General features: G+C 47.3%; 2 protein-coding genes across 5 annotated transcripts; one reads left to right on the forward strand and one right to left on the reverse strand.

Moving 5' to 3' along the window:
- Positions 1–1,240: 1,240 nt before the first annotated feature.
- NFKBIL1 (NFKB inhibitor like 1) lies at positions 1,241–11,658 on the reverse strand. Of its 2 annotated transcripts, none has more exons than XM_070456802.1 (4): positions 11,565–11,658; positions 10,152–10,428; positions 2,148–2,369; positions 1,241–2,020 (listed from the first exon to the last, which is right to left on the reverse strand). In XM_070456802.1, the coding sequence occupies exons 2-4, from the start codon at positions 10,414–10,416 to the stop codon at positions 1,431–1,433; spliced, it is 1,077 nt and encodes a 358-aa protein (XP_070312903.1). In that variant the 5' UTR covers positions 10,417–10,428; positions 11,565–11,658; the 3' UTR covers positions 1,241–1,430. The 2 variants fall into 2 exon arrangements, with proteins under 2 accessions (XP_070312903.1, XP_020763340.1); XM_020907681.2 differs by lacking the exon at positions 11,565–11,658 and adding an exon at positions 10,823–11,021.
- Positions 11,659–11,864: 206 nt separating this feature from the next.
- ATP6V1G2 (ATPase H+ transporting V1 subunit G2) lies at positions 11,865–14,017 on the forward strand. 3 transcript variants are annotated; one of them, XM_070456803.1, is made up of 3 exons: positions 11,865–12,043; positions 12,334–12,479; positions 12,921–14,017. In XM_070456803.1, the coding sequence occupies exons 1-3, from the start codon at positions 11,962–11,964 to the stop codon at positions 13,092–13,094; spliced, it is 402 nt and encodes a 133-aa protein (XP_070312904.1). In that variant the 5' UTR covers positions 11,865–11,961; the 3' UTR covers positions 13,095–14,017. The 3 variants fall into 3 exon arrangements, with proteins under 3 accessions (XP_070312904.1, XP_020763341.1, XP_070312905.1); XM_020907682.2 differs by having other exon boundaries at positions 12,334–12,434; XM_070456804.1 differs by lacking the exon at positions 11,865–12,043 and adding an exon at positions 12,118–12,182.
- Positions 14,018–14,401: the final 384 nt, after the last annotated feature.

Raw genomic sequence — 14,401 nt, forward strand, 5'->3', positions numbered from 1 at the left:
GCCCCCTGAACATCTGCTGGGTCCTGGGAGACCTGGGGCCTGCTGGCTCTCTGTCTTCTCTGAGGGCCTCACACGCACCTCATGTGCCCCGTACTTCCAGAGACTTCCCCTCCCCGTCCCCCATCACCCTCTCCTTCCACACCTGGGATTATCCTGTGTAGACCGGCATTCCATTCCAAACCTGAAAAATAAGTTCTGATTCACAACATTCTCTGATGCAGACATGTGTGGACTGCGCACGTGATGGCACGCGCCCATATTCTCCCGAGTCCTGCCCTTGAGTTCCTGCTGTGTCCTGCCAGTACTGTGGGATTCCACCGGTGGCATAGGGTCTGGAGCCGTCTGCAACTTCCTATCCTAGTTCAAGGGAGCTGAAGAAGGGACTGAGTTTGAAGAGTGGAAGAGATGATGCTCCCCCCACCTCCCGCCTTAGAAACCCTAGACCCTCTCCCACCACCCGTCAGGACCTTTTCTTCAACCTCAGGAAAAGGGAGATGTTTATCTGGAAGGTCAAGACTGGGCTACCCAGAGATGGAGCCCAGGTTTGAGATGGGGGCAGAAGCTGGCTGGAGGAGTTGAGAACTGGAGCCCTGAAGGAGGAGAGTCAGGACTGAGAAGCCTGAGGTGACTGATGGCCTCGGGTGTGGATCTCTGGTTGCCCAAGAACAGACAACCCAGGTTACATAATTTGGCTCTTTCCGCCTCCTTCCCCTGCTCCTAATTTTAGTAACTGAAATTCCACTCCCCCACAAGGACTCTTCCCCTCTCTTCTCTGCTTCTATCCCCCATCCTCCAACCACGTTCTCATAGTCCCCCAGCTCCAGCTGCCCCCAATTCAGATCATTCAATGACTCAGCAGAGGGAAAGCCCTGTGTTGGGGGAAGAGGGTGTTAAGTGGGGAGGAGGATGTGGTTCCGGCTGGGGAGGGGAGGGAAACTAGCTTTGTTCCCCTTTTTGCCTCTGTTCACATCTATTTCTCCAACCGCTGACTGAAGAGTGGAGAGGAGCCCAGCATGGGAAGTGGAGAGACTGGAGGGCAGGCAATCTGGGTCCTCTTAGCACCGCCCTTCTGGGTGGGTGGGCAGGGGGCTTCTAGTCTGCAGCAGAGGGCACCAGTCATTGTGTGCCTGCATGGTGCAGGTGAATAGAAGCTGTGGGTTTTGGCATGTGGAGTGGGAAATGAGAAGTCATGGGTGATGAAAACCACAGTGATGGAAAAAGGCAGAGGAGACACCGGGTGTGCAATGTGGAACCAGGTCTTATTAGGAAATGGCAGAGTCAAGGAGCAGGGTGGTGGCCCGTGTCCCCCCACCCCCACTCATTACAAGTTTTGCTCCCACCCCATATCCTCTGCCCTTTGGTACTGGCCTCCTGACCTTAACCTTCCTACTGTCCTGCCCTTCCTGCAGTTTCTTGCTCTCCCCTCAGGGTCACTTGAGGGCTTCTGCGTGGCGATTCAGGGCCTGAGAAAGGGCTGTCACGGCTCCCATCACTCGGCCCAGCTCCCAGGTCTCAATCTGGCTTCGGAATCGCTGCAGGAAGCGGTCAGGGTGCCAACGGACCTGCTGGACCCTCAAGTACCTCCTCAGAGCCCCCTGTTCCTCCAAGGGGGGACCCCTGGCCACCAGTGCTGCAGCCATGGCTTCTGGGTCCCCTCCCCCAGGGCAGGGCCAAGGCACATCACCAAAGCGCCAGAGTCTGCCCCGCCCTGCACCTCTGGGGTGCTCTGCCCGGGGCCCGGCTCTGGCTGGCTCCGGAGCTCGATCCCCGAGTGCCTCCTGTGCCCTCCTGGCTCGGCTCTCACGCAGTTCTTCCTCCTTGGCCTGGGCTCGCTCTCGGAAGAGCCGCTGCTCCTCCTCCTGCTGCCGCCAGCTGTGCCCGGAGCCCTCAGCCCGTGGGGGTCGGCAGGTTCCCTCTGCCTCACGCTGCTGCTGCTGGCGCTTCTGGGCATGTTCCTGAGCCATGCGATCTGACCAGGCTGAGAAGGACTCGGGTTCCTGGGTCTCATGGGAAGCATCATCTGTTTGGGAGGGCAGGTGGGGGTGGTCTCGGACAGGCTGTGAGGAGGTGATGGGCAGCACGGGAGAAGGGAGCACAGGAAGCCAGTGGGGAAGAAGGGCGGCTGTGGATGGAAATGGCACCCTTACCTTCAAATCTCCCGATGACCTCCTGCCACTCATCCTCCAGCTCTCCCTGCAGCTTCTGTCTCCATTCCCGTTCCTTAGAGGCCTCATCTTCCTCCTCCTCCTCAGCAGAATCCCAGGGGGGTCCCCAGCCCAGAATCTGCCCTGGGGTCTCCCCATCCTTATTCTTTATTCCCATGGCAGAGGGACAGCGACTCAGCAGTGGCAGGAAGAAATCCGTGTAGGCTGTTGACAGGAGAGAAGTGAGCACAAATTAGCTGGGAGGGCCGCCATCTTGAATCCTGCAGGTCACTCACTCCCCCTTGGTCTTAGAGCAATGGAACGGTTGCCCACATGGATGCCTCCTGGGTACTAGGCAATCACTGTCACTGACAAATACTTACCGATACTTTACATCATGAGTAAGTGCGGTAGTTTAAAATACTCTGTCCTTGCAGGCCAATTTGGTGTCCTGGGAGCTCCACCATGTCAAATGATATTTTCTAGCTTGCCTCCCTTTGACTAGATATTCAATTTTTTGGCTTGAAAAATACTGTTACTTTATACTTTTTATCGTGTTTCTCATCCAAAACTATATCCTATATAGAATACCTGAACACCCTGATCTGTACCACTATAAATATACAAATACACAATATTTTTCTTTTTATATCACTTTTCAATAAACTGAGAAAAATAAATATTCTCAGGGAAATTTCTCTCAGCCAGCCTTAGCCAAGGAATGCTGGGAGGGTAGTGGAGAGGTAGTCCATTAGTGAATTTAAGCCACTGAAATGTTCCCAGAAGCAGGGTAAACTCTTTCCAAATGACTGCTGACCTAAGGCAGGGGAAAGGGGTTGAGAGAGAGGGTCCCAACCTGGCTGACAGGAGGCTGGGGGAAACCAGGAAAGGGACTGTCATGCCTGAGCGCCCCTCCTCCTGAGTCCTGACCTCAATGCACCTGCTCCATTATCAGCTGAGGGCCAACACTGCACCTACCAGTGCCCCCCTGCCACAGCCATCAACCCCCTTTGCACTCCCAGGACAGAGGGAGGTGAGTGAGGCACCCTCCCTTCCTGTAGACCTACTTTTTCTCCCTAGGGCAGGAGGAAGTGGGCCAGCAGTCTTTAAATCTTTATTCACTGATGCTAGAACATACTGGCCGCCTGGCAAAACAATGGGACAGAGGAAGGGCTGTCCTGTCAGTACCAGGAAGGTGCAAGATAGAATGGGTCCAGCCTTGGCTGGCCAAGGCCCACTGCCCCCCACCCATCTCCTGGCACACCTGAGTGTCACTCAATGCAAACCACATCAAGATGAGGGGTGGGGGAACTTCTCTTTAGTACTGATGTGACCTGTCACAAGCCCTCCCAATTTGTCCCACCCAGCAACTGGCCTTGTCTTTCAACAGCTTATTTCTCACCAGGGCTCACAGCAGGTGTGAGGGTGGGTGGGTGCTCAGGTTTGCATGGGAGGTTTTTAAATTCACAGGTTTGAAGAGGTAAGGCCTCCAACTATAAAACACCATGAGTAAAATCTGGTACAGAATATTAAATAGCCACTAAAGATTATGGTGGTGTGGGGAAAAAGCAGGCTGCAAAACTGTACATAGGATCCAATCACAATTGTGTGAAAAAAGAGACCAAATCAATGGTTGAAAAAAAGATTGGAAAGAAATAGGTAAAAATTCTAGTTTCAGGGTGGTAGACTATGAGTAGCTTTCCCCCCAAGTCTTACCTGGTATTTTAATGTGAAAGGTACCTAATTAATAAGAAATTTTCTTTTCTTTTTAAAGATTGAAGAATAAATTTAATCACTGTTAACAGCTAGGTGTGGTCCCTTTTCAGTCCTGTCTTGGTGTATATAAACACATATGCACGACAATTTCTTTTCAGGAGTTACATGTTGTTTGGTAACTTGTTTTCATTCAGCAGTTCATTTATAATTTCCACAGGAGTATACATAGCCTACCTCATTCTTTTCTGTGACTGTGTAGTGTTCCGTTGTGTATATGAAACAAATCTTCCCACCCCCAATAGAAAGACTTTGTTTCCAAAAATGATCAGTCTTATACATATGTGTTTGTGGACTCCTTACAGCACTTCTGTGGGGTAGATTCTCAGAAGGGGAATTTTTGAGTCAAACAAAATGTGCAATTTTGCCAAATCGCTTTCAAAAAGTTTGTGCCAAGGTACACCCCATCAAGAAAATAGGAGTGCCTAATGAAATTATAGTTTTATCACTTTCAGGAAACTTTTTATATGTGATAAGGAATATTATTCCATTATTCTTGAAATAAACTAGGTAATTATAAAAGTATTTTAAAAAAATATATGAGTGCCTGTGAAGTCCTTTACCAAATCTGAATACCTCCAAGCCTTTAAATTTTGCCCACCCGATAGATTAAAAAAATGATTTTATTAATGAAAGTTTTTCATATTCATATTGTCTACTTTTCCCCTGGATAATATATGGATAGATATGAGAGTTATTTATATAATATGGATACCCACCTTTTGTGTTTATTTCACATATATTGTAAATATTTTCCTCTATCTTTTCAACATTTTTGTCATTAAATCTGCATCTATTTTCAACTTATAGCTTTTAACTTTATTTCATTCTTAGGGGGGTTTTTTTCTCCACTCCAAGATTATGCCCTTCTGTTTTTGCCTACTATATTTATTCCTAGAAAAAATTTTTTTTTCAAAAAAGGAAAAAAGTACAAAGTACAGTATGATAAGCAACCTAGTCCTACCACAAGGTATGTTAATATATTTTTGTTTTTTCAACATAATTTTACTTAAAAAAACCATCAGAGATAAAACTAAAGTTTTCTTTGATTCTGTCTTAAAAGTTTTATCCCCCCAGAGAAAACCCTCCCATGAATTTGAGCCCTTCCTGTTGCATTTAGATGTTTAATCTGCTGTAATTTACTTTTGAGTCGGGTGTTAGGTAAGACTATTTTTCTCCAGAGAAGACAAATGGCCTGGTATCATTTATTAAATAGTTCACCACCAGCCTCTCCAGTTATTTGAAACACCAAATTTATTAACAGTAAAGATCTACTTTTCCCAATATTCTTTAATTCATATGTTGTACTTTTATATTGGGAAAAATAAATGTGATAAAAGGCTTTGTGGCGTAAACACGTACTTCATCTCAGTGATGGAAGCACTGTTCTACTCCCCAAAACGAGACATGATTTCTGTCTTAATAAGATGTTGATACTAACTGGTACAGAACACTTTTAAAAAATGCCAGATCAGAAGTTTACGTTTAGTGATGACTGAGATGCAGAGGAAGACCAGGTGACAGTGGGCGGGCTGGTTGGAGAGGGCTTCTAGCAGGAGGTGGGGGCCTACACTGGGTTGTGAAGGGAGAATAACTTAGCAAGGTGGAAAACTTACTAGGGCGGGCAGGAAGGCGACAGGCCAGAGGCAGATAAAAGACAGGCATGCTTGTTGAAAACAGGCTTGGGGTCACTGAAGACAGAGTCATGGAGCAGGAGTCTCAGGTTTGTGGGTGTGCCGTGGGAGGTTAAGTTGGAAAGGCAAAGGGAACGTAAACCGGATGGCTCAGTCATCTGTAAAGCAGGGCCACAGCCTACTTCTACTGAGCAGATCAAAGTGGGTAATGGATGGGAAATGTCTCATACTGTGCTGGCACAGGGCAGAGGTGCAGTGAATGTTACACTAAGGAGATAAAAACAAAAAATCAAGCTGGCTTTGGACTTATTCTTTTTGCAAAGATGGTGACAAAATGACCCTGTTTGTCAATGTTCACTCATTCTTGCTGAAGGCAGAGAATGGCTATTGTTGGATTAAGGTGTGTTTATACAGGGGTCTCTGACAGCTAAGACCACCTTCCTAGGAGGTGTTACCAAAAGCCTCAAAGGTAACAGCCATTCACTGGCCTCTCACTGGGTGTGACAACCTAGCCCAGCCAATTCAGAACCCTTGGACCCACCATGGGAACTGAAGGGAAATCTACCCTCCCCGAGAAGATTCTGGGTCATTTCATCTATTCAAAGAAAATATCTGGATTTTAAGGCAGAATGGTCTCTAGAGATGGGCCTTCCCACCAAGGAGTTAGAAGGCCACCTGGTGGTAAGGATGGCAGGGACCAGGAGGAAGGAAAGCCTGAGAAGGCCTGGGAGTGACCTGAGTGTAGGTGAAATTTCAGCAAGGTCCTGAAGGTTCTGGGCCCTGTTCCTCATTCTTAAATGGAACCATAATATCACTCTCACATTCTTCTTAGAATTCAATACAATGAAGGAAGCACCTACCATAAGAGACATTTCTGTCACTAATGAAGCCTTAACTGAGTAATAAAAGAATAAAAGTAACAGTACTTCTCATCTTTTGTTGTTATTTAGTCACTAAGTCGTATCTGACTTTTTGTGACCCCCCAGGGACTCTAACCCACCAGGCTCCTGTGTCTGTGGGATTTTCTGGAGAATACTGGAGTGGGTTGCCATTTCCTTCTTGAGGTAATCTTCCCAACCCACGGATCGAACCTCCATCTCCTACACTGCAGGTGGATTCTTTACTGCTGACCACTAGGGAACCCCTACTTATCATTTAGTGAATATCAAAACTGCACCAAGTGCTTGCCTCACTTGCCACAACCTCCATTCTAGAGAAGCAAATTAAGTTCACACAGGCTAAACTGGAGAGGGCTTGTCTCATAGTCCATTAAGTGGCAGGGCTGGAACTTGATGGGGTCTGAGGTCTGCCTCAGGACATTCTGCTCTGTTGTCATATACAGTGTCAACAGTCAAGTTAGGTGCCTGCACTTTGTAAACCTCCTCTCTTTGTTCTAAGTTAAAAAAATATCTGAAATATCTGAATAGGTCAGCCTATGTTAGGGGATTTTTGACTACATGGGGGAGGTTTCAGGGTGTGGGTGAGGTTCCTGTACATTCTTGGGGAGCTGGGGGGGATGACAATAGCAATCAAACTGAGTTCAGATTGCTCATCCACCAAGAGATTTTCATCTAACGTTCTTACTCTAGAAGGAAAGTCTCTAAAAGGGGAAATGGAGTTTCACCAGTTATTTTCTTAGGGAGAGCTGTACCTCTTCTGAGCTGCCTCCACTGCCACCACAGTATCAACAAGCCCCCATCAATATCAAAGGCTTTCCAGAATGCAGATATTTGGGGGATTTGATAAGAGCTAATCTGAAAGTACATATAGTTGACCCTCCATATCCTCAGGTTCCACATCTGCAGAGTCAACCAACCATAGACCTAAAATATTCAGGGGAAAAAAAAAATTCCATAAAGTTCCAAAAGCCAAACCTTGAATCTGCAGTTTGCCTGCAACTATCTATGTTACATTTCCATTGGGTTAAGTATTTTAAGTAATCTACAGGAAGATAGTGCATGGGTTATATGCAAACATCACACCTTCTCATAAAAGGGACATGAGCACCTGCGGATTTGGGTATCCTGGGAGTGGGAGTTTCTAGAACCATCCCTCTCAGATACCAAGGGACAAAGGTACACTGTATATCAGGTAGTCTGGGAGAGCATGGCTAGCCCCAGTAACCAAACATGTGAATGTTTCTGCAGTGAAATGTATGAATATTGACATCAGTAGCATAACAGCATATCATGAATAGTTTAGCTTCAGTTTAGGTTAGATTTTTGTTACCAAATGAGTTTGGTGGCAGGCTGATGAAAAAACATGGTTCTCAGAGTGTTTCTGAGTTTCAGAACTGTGGGTAATAAGGAGTATGGATCTATTAATACCCACAGGAACAATGGCCAGTTATCTAGAGTGCTTATCATGTACTGATCACAACAAACTGTGGAAAATTCTGAAAGAGATGGGAATACCAGACCACCTGACCTGCCTCTTGAGAAATCTGTATGCAGGTCAGGAAGCAACAGTTAGAAATGGACATGGAACAACAGACTGGTTCCAAATAGGAAAAGGAGTACGTCAAGGCTACAGATTGTCACCCTGCTTACTTAACTTACATGTAGAGTACATCATGAGAAACACTAGGCTAGGCGAAGCACAAGCTGGAATCAAGATTGCCGGGAGAAATAGCAATAACCTCAGATATGCAGATGACACCACCCTTATGGCAGAAAGTGAAGAAGAACTAAAGAGCCTCTTGATGAAAGTGAAAGAGGAGAGTGAAAAAGCTGGCTTAAAACTCAACATTCAGAAAACTTAAGATCACGGCATCCGGTCCCATCACTTTATGGCAAATAGAAGGGGAAACAGTGGAAACAGTGTCAGACTTTATTTTTCTGGGCTCCCAAATCACTGCAGATGGTGACAGAAGCCATGAAATTAAAAGATGCTTACTCCTTGGAAGGAAAGTTACGAACAACCTAGACAGCATATTAAAAAGCAGAGACATTACTTTGCCAACAAAGGTCAGTCTAGTTGAAGCTTTGGTTTTTCCAGTAGTCATGTATGGATGTGACAGTTGGACTATAAAGAAAGCTGAGTGCTGAAGAATTGGTGCTTTTGAACTGTGGTGTTGGAGAAGACTCTTGCGAGTTCCTTGGACTGCAAGGAGATCCAACCAATCCATCCTAAAGGAGGTCAGCCCTGAGTGTTCACTGGAAGGACTGATGTTGCAGCTGAAACTTTAATACTTTGGCCACCTCATGTGAAGAGTTCACTCATTTGAAAAGACCCTGATGCTGGGAAAGATTGAAGGTGGGAGGAGAAGGGGACAACAGAGGATGAGATGGTTGGGTGGCGTCACCAACTCAACAGACATGATTTAGGGTAAACTCCGGGAGTTGGTAATGGACAGGGAGGCCTGGGGTGCTGCAGTCCATGGGGTCGCAAAGAGTGGGACATGACTGAGCGATTGAACTATCATGTGCTGGGTGCTTCATTATGTACTGTGTCAGTTGATGCTAAAAACATACGCCACAACATGGGTGCTTTGAACACAGGTGTTATCACTTTGTAATTCTATAAAGTACCACAGAGCAAATACTATCTAGTTAGGCTGCTGGGATACAATCCTTGCTCTACCACTTAATAGTTGTTTGACTTTGGCAAATTACTTCGCTGTGCTGTTCCCTTATCTAAGAAGAGAAGGATGATATTAGTGTTTATATCTTCACAGAGTAGTTGTGAGGATTAAATGAGTGGCTTTGTGAGAAGTGCCTGTGTGCTTAATCCCCCAGTTGTGTCTGACTCTTTGCAACCCCACGCACTGTAGCCTGCCAGGCTCTTCTGTCCATGGGGATTCTCCAGGCAAGAATACTGGAGTGGGTTACCATACCCTCCTCCAGGGGATCTTCCCAACTCAGGGATTGAAACCAGGTCTCCCTCACTGCAGGCAGATTTTTTACCATCTGAGCCACCAGGGCAGCCCTAAATGAGCTGCTTCATGAGAAGTGCCTGGCACACAGCAAAGGTTGCTACTAATTAATTTTGCACAGGGACAAATTAAGCATCAAGAAAGTTTAGTTACTTGCCCAAGAACACACAGCTGTTAATTGTGGAGCTGGGATTTGAAGCCATGCATTGTAACTGCAGAGAGTACCCTCTATCTTACTTTTCATACTACAGGCAAACAACCAGCTAAGAGAAAAAAAGTAGCTACTAACCTAGATATTGTGGCTCAGACCGTATAGAATCTGCTTGCAATGCAGGAGACCCGGGTTCGAGCCCTGGGCCAGGAAAATCCCCTGGAGAAGGGAATGGCAACCCACTCCAGTATTCTTGCCCGGAGAATCCCATGGACAGAGAAGCCAGGTGAACTACAGTCTATGGGGTTGCAAAGAGTCAGACCGACTGAGCAATTAACACACAACAATCTAGAGAGATGTGAAGTTTGAGTACTAGTTGCTGTTTGGGTAATGTTGGGCTCCTCATACAGTGGTAGCTCAGTAATGTGAAGTCATAAATGATAGCCATAAGCCAACTTGGTCAACTACTTGCCTGAGTCCCAGGACCAAATAACTAGCTTATTTTTTCAACCACTGGCCTTCATCTCAGACCCCATCAGTTGCTCATGACCTTGTTCCCCACCAGGCAGACTCACCATCAGGGCCCTGACGGGCAGCGGCATGCAGCGCCGTGTCCCCGTGGCGGTCCTGGTGGGCAGGGTCAGCCCCAAGCCGAAGCAGCAGGCACAGGGCAGGGGCATCGTGGCGGGCGCAGGCCCGGTGCAGAGGTGGGGGCTGCCCAGCATCTACATCAAGGCCTGGGTGTCGCTGGAGGAGGGCTTGGGCCCGGACCAGCCGTCCTGCAGACAAATAGCGACGGAAGCGACGCTCTCGGCGTTGGCGACGGGAAGTGGAGGCCATGGAACTCTTGGGCTGAGGAAGAAGGATAAGAAGGCAGCAGTCAGGACCCCAGCCTTGGATGGTCCCTTCCCCTCAATCTCTGGCATTCTGTTTTCTCCCTTTGGTTCCCCATCTCTTCTGACAATTTTCAACAAGAAATGACGCCAATCCTAACCCTCATCCCTTTACCAGATGAGAAGTTTGAAGAAAATTTTGAGGGGCGCTGGGGTCACTTTTTTTTAAATATAAAATTTGAGAAAAGGATAAATGATTACTTAAAGGCTCATTAGCCCAGGTAAATTTCCATAAAGGATTTTGTTATATAATACAAAACAGAATGATGGGGGAAATTTTTATCAACAGATACCTAATTTTAAAAAGTCATAGACAATTTCAAACAATGATCTAGAAATTGAATATAATGTACCCGGCAGACAGATGTAGAGGCTTCTCCCTCTGGGACTTGGGGGGAGGGGTTACTCATCAGACCTGCCCCCCCCCGCCCCCAAGGTACCCCCGGAGCAGTAGGCCCGAAGCCTGTGTTTAAGACGCTCCGAGGAAGGGAGGCGGGAAGGGTGGAGACACTCTAGAGTGACGGAAGTGGCGCAAGCCGAAAAGCAGGTAAAGGGCGGAAATGAACTGTGAGGCGTGTTACCGGATGTCGTCCCTCCCCGAGGGGGCAGGATGTGTTTCCTTGACCCAACCTCCGGGGGGAAACTAGGGAACTTAAGATAAAGGGTCCGTCTGAAACCGGAAGTCTGGAAGACAGGCGCGGAAAAGGAACAGAGCGGCAAAGGCTCTTGGGGAGTTTAACCCCGCCTCCCTCAACTGGGAGGAGAGAGGAGATGGTTCAGTGATAGACGAAAAGATGAGACGAGAGGGAAAACAAAGGAGATAAAAACAAGAAAAAAACCGCAGTGGAAATGCAAAACTAAACCCCAAACCACAGTAAGGCCAAGGAAGGGACAGATCATAGAAGAAAAATACAGTAAAAGACAAGGAAAACAACTGTAGGACAAAGTGAGATGAATGGAGAAATTTGGAATTGGAAAGATGTTGCAAAAAAAGATGGAAATAGGAGGGAGAAAAAAGAGGGGAAGAGAAATTGGAAGAATTCAGAGAGCCCAGATATTCTATTCCCAACATACCACGCATGATAATTTCCTTACCTCCTCACCCCATTCTCAATCTCTCTCTGCCGCCTTCTCTCCTAAATACTCCTCTCCTCTCGGCCGCCGCCCCCCATTCCTTCCAACTGGGAAAGCTCTGCACCTGCTGTAGTCAGCGGGCAGCTTTGGACCTGGTCTCTGCTGCCACCAGGCGGTAATTCTGAGTACTGCCAGCGTGAGAGGTGGGAAAGGAGGATCAGCCATCAATGGGAGGATGAGTTTGGGGGAGACACCCGATTCAGGAGGCTGAGCGAAAAGGGGAGCACTAAGACCCAGGGGGAGTGAAAGGCTGCAGCAAACAGCTGGAGGAGGATTAGGCGTTGTGGGGGGAGGGAAGAGGGGGAGCCATCTGGTACCTTGGTGGCTTCAGAAACAAACAACATCGGTCATAACAGAAATGGCCAGTCAATCCCAGGGTATCCAGCAGCTCCTGCAAGCCGAGAAGCGGGCGGCTGAGAAGGTGGCAGATGCCAGAAAAAGTGAGTCTCATTTCGTCCTTAGGAATCTGGAAAGAAAATTGGGGGTAGAGAGACAGCAAACATTTGAGTCCTTGGGATAACCCAAGACTGACGGAGAGAGAGCTGGGGGCTGCGGTTGCTTTTAGGAGGGAAGAGATGGGTGGGTGGTGAGAATCCAGTTCTTGGCTGACAGAGAGAAGGCAGTAACTTTGGGGGAGGGACTGACCCCCTACTCTCACAGTGTGTGTGTGTGTATGTGTGTGTGTGGCAGGGGTCCTACCCCCCCTTTCAGTCCTTTCTTCTGCCTCCAGGGAAGGCCCGGCGTCTGAAGCAGGCAAAGGAAGAGGCACAAATGGAAGTGGACCAGTACCGCAGAGAGAGAGAGCAAGAATTCCAGAGCAAGCAGCAGGCAGTGAGTCGTGGGGGAGTTGAGATGGGACCCCCAGTGTGCATGTTGGTGGGTATATCTGGTGGGATGTGTACAGGGTGGTTCCACAAGAAAAAGGTGGTCAGGGGTCGAAGGGGACCCTGGTGAGGTCAAGCTTAGTTGTATGTAAGAGAGTCTTGAAGGGGGATGGCTGAGGTCTATGCAGGGTATGATGACATTTGGGGTGGAGGGCGGAATTTTATGGGCATGGGTGGCAAGGATCCTACAGTCTGTTGTAGGATGATGCTGCATGTCAGATCTTAGAGGAGAGGGCATTATGTTGGTCTCTTTGGTGTCCAGATATTTCCGTGATGCGAGTGGTGTCTATCTAGATACTTCCGTGGGTGGGCATGACTCTGGAGAGGGCCTTGCTTCCTGGCCTTGCTCTAGGACCCTTCCACGTGCCTGGATGCTTCTTTTTTTGTTTCTGCTTTTTCTTTTCTCTCTTCCACCCTTTCTCCCACTCCCCAGGCCATGGGCTCTCAAGGGAACTTGTCGGCTGAGGTGGAGCAGGCTACAAGGCGCCAGGTGCAGGGCATGCAGAGCTCCCAGCAGAGAAACCGCGAACGTGTCCTAGCCCAGCTTCTCGGCATGGTCTGCGACGTCAGGCCCCAGGTCCACCCCAACTACCGGATTGCTGCCTAGGACCTAACCTAGGGCCTGACTCCTCCTCCCAGTTCCCTCCTGCCAAGAAATCCCTAAGTCAAAATCAACTTCCACCATAATCCTTCTCTCCCTTGCATTCCCTAGAAATTCTAGGAAGCAGGATCCGATAATTCTCCTGTGAAACTTAAACATACCCTGCTTAGACCCAAATCTCCTTATTGCTCTTTCACTGGGACCGTGTAAACTGCCAAGTCACCTTCACTCAGATCCTTTGTGAAATTTGTATCTTGGAGAAGTAGGGATGTGGAAAATACTGACTTCAGGGCCAGGCAGGCTTGGGTCTCTCTCCTGACTTTGCCACTTGCTGGCTGGGCAACCATGACAGGCTACTTAAACTGTAACCCCCGTGTCCTTTGTAAGGCTGGAATAATACTACCTTGTTGTTGCATTAACTAGAAATTATTCTGTAAAGAGCCCAGCATGGTTTCTAGTAGCTGGATTCAATAAATGACAAATCTGTGATATTATAATGACCACCTGCCCATCTGCCAAAACCTAAACACAGCTGTTTTCTCACTTCTGTCTGTGGCTTTCTAATTCTACTCATTCATCTTGTGACCCTCCTAATTCTTTAGAGAATTGGTTCTTCCCATCTTTCTTTTCCAACAGACCTTATGATCCCCGAAAAGATGAAATGATAGCTTTATTTAGCCTCTCTATTGTGGTTCCAGGAAGATGTTTGCATTTTTTTAGCCTTTTTGTCTCTCTTAAGTTGGTCTTTCTCTTTATTGGCTTTCCCCCTTTTCCTGTTTCCCCAAAGAACCATCGGATGCTTACTGCTTCCTGAGATCTAAAGTGATGTTGTGTCCCCTTGTGTGCATGACCTTCCTTTTACATCCTCAACACCATACTTTCCCTTTTTAACAATAAAAGTGTCAATAAAATAATTATGGGCAAATCAACTGGTGGGTCGAGCCAGCTTCCTTTTGCTTCTCATTTTCAGTCATTTTTGTTCCTTACTTATGTATTCTACACTCAAAAGGGCTGTCCTTTGAAGCTTGTTGGAGAAACAAAAGCAAATGGCACATAAGTTTTTCTCTTAAGTGAGAAACACGTGGCTCCTCCTTTGCAAACCTGAGGACTATAGATGGTAACTAGAAAGAAAATCTGAAGGGTAGTAACACTGCTTTGGCATTGCTTTGTAATGCCATTACTTCTTAAAGTAAAGTAAAGGTAGTAACATTACTTTGGCCACCTGATGCGGAGAGCTGACTCATTTGAAAAGACTCTGATGCTGGGAAAGATTGAGGGCAGGAGGAGAAGGGGACAGAGGATGAGATGGTTGC

Source organism: Odocoileus virginianus, chromosome 27 (genome assembly GCF_023699985.2).
Source record: "Odocoileus virginianus isolate 20LAN1187 ecotype Illinois chromosome 27, Ovbor_1.2, whole genome shotgun sequence".
Lineage (NCBI taxonomy): Eukaryota > Metazoa > Chordata > Mammalia > Artiodactyla > Cervidae > Odocoileus > Odocoileus virginianus.

Coding starts and splice junctions, on each gene's coding strand:
- NFKBIL1 (XM_020907681.2), bottom strand. CDS start 10,879: ATGAGTAACCCCTCCCCCCAAGTCCCAGAGGGAGAAGCCTCTACATCT. Junction 2,370..10,151: donor TGCCCGTCAGGGCCCTGATG/GTGAGTCTGCCT, acceptor TCCTGTCAACAG/CCTACACGGATTTCTTCCTG. Junction 2,021..2,147: donor GGTCATCGGGAGATTTGAAG/GTAAGGGTGCCA, acceptor CCTCCCAAACAG/ATGATGCTTCCCATGAGACC.
- ATP6V1G2 (XM_070456803.1), top strand. CDS start 11,962: ATGGCCAGTCAATCCCAGGGTATCCAGCAGCTCCTGCAAGCCGAGAAG. Junction 12,044..12,333: donor GGTGGCAGATGCCAGAAAAA/GTGAGTCTCATT, acceptor TTCTGCCTCCAG/GGAAGGCCCGGCGTCTGAAG. Junction 12,480..12,920: donor GACCCCCAGTGTGCATGTTG/GTGGGTATATCT, acceptor CCCACTCCCCAG/GCCATGGGCTCTCAAGGGAA.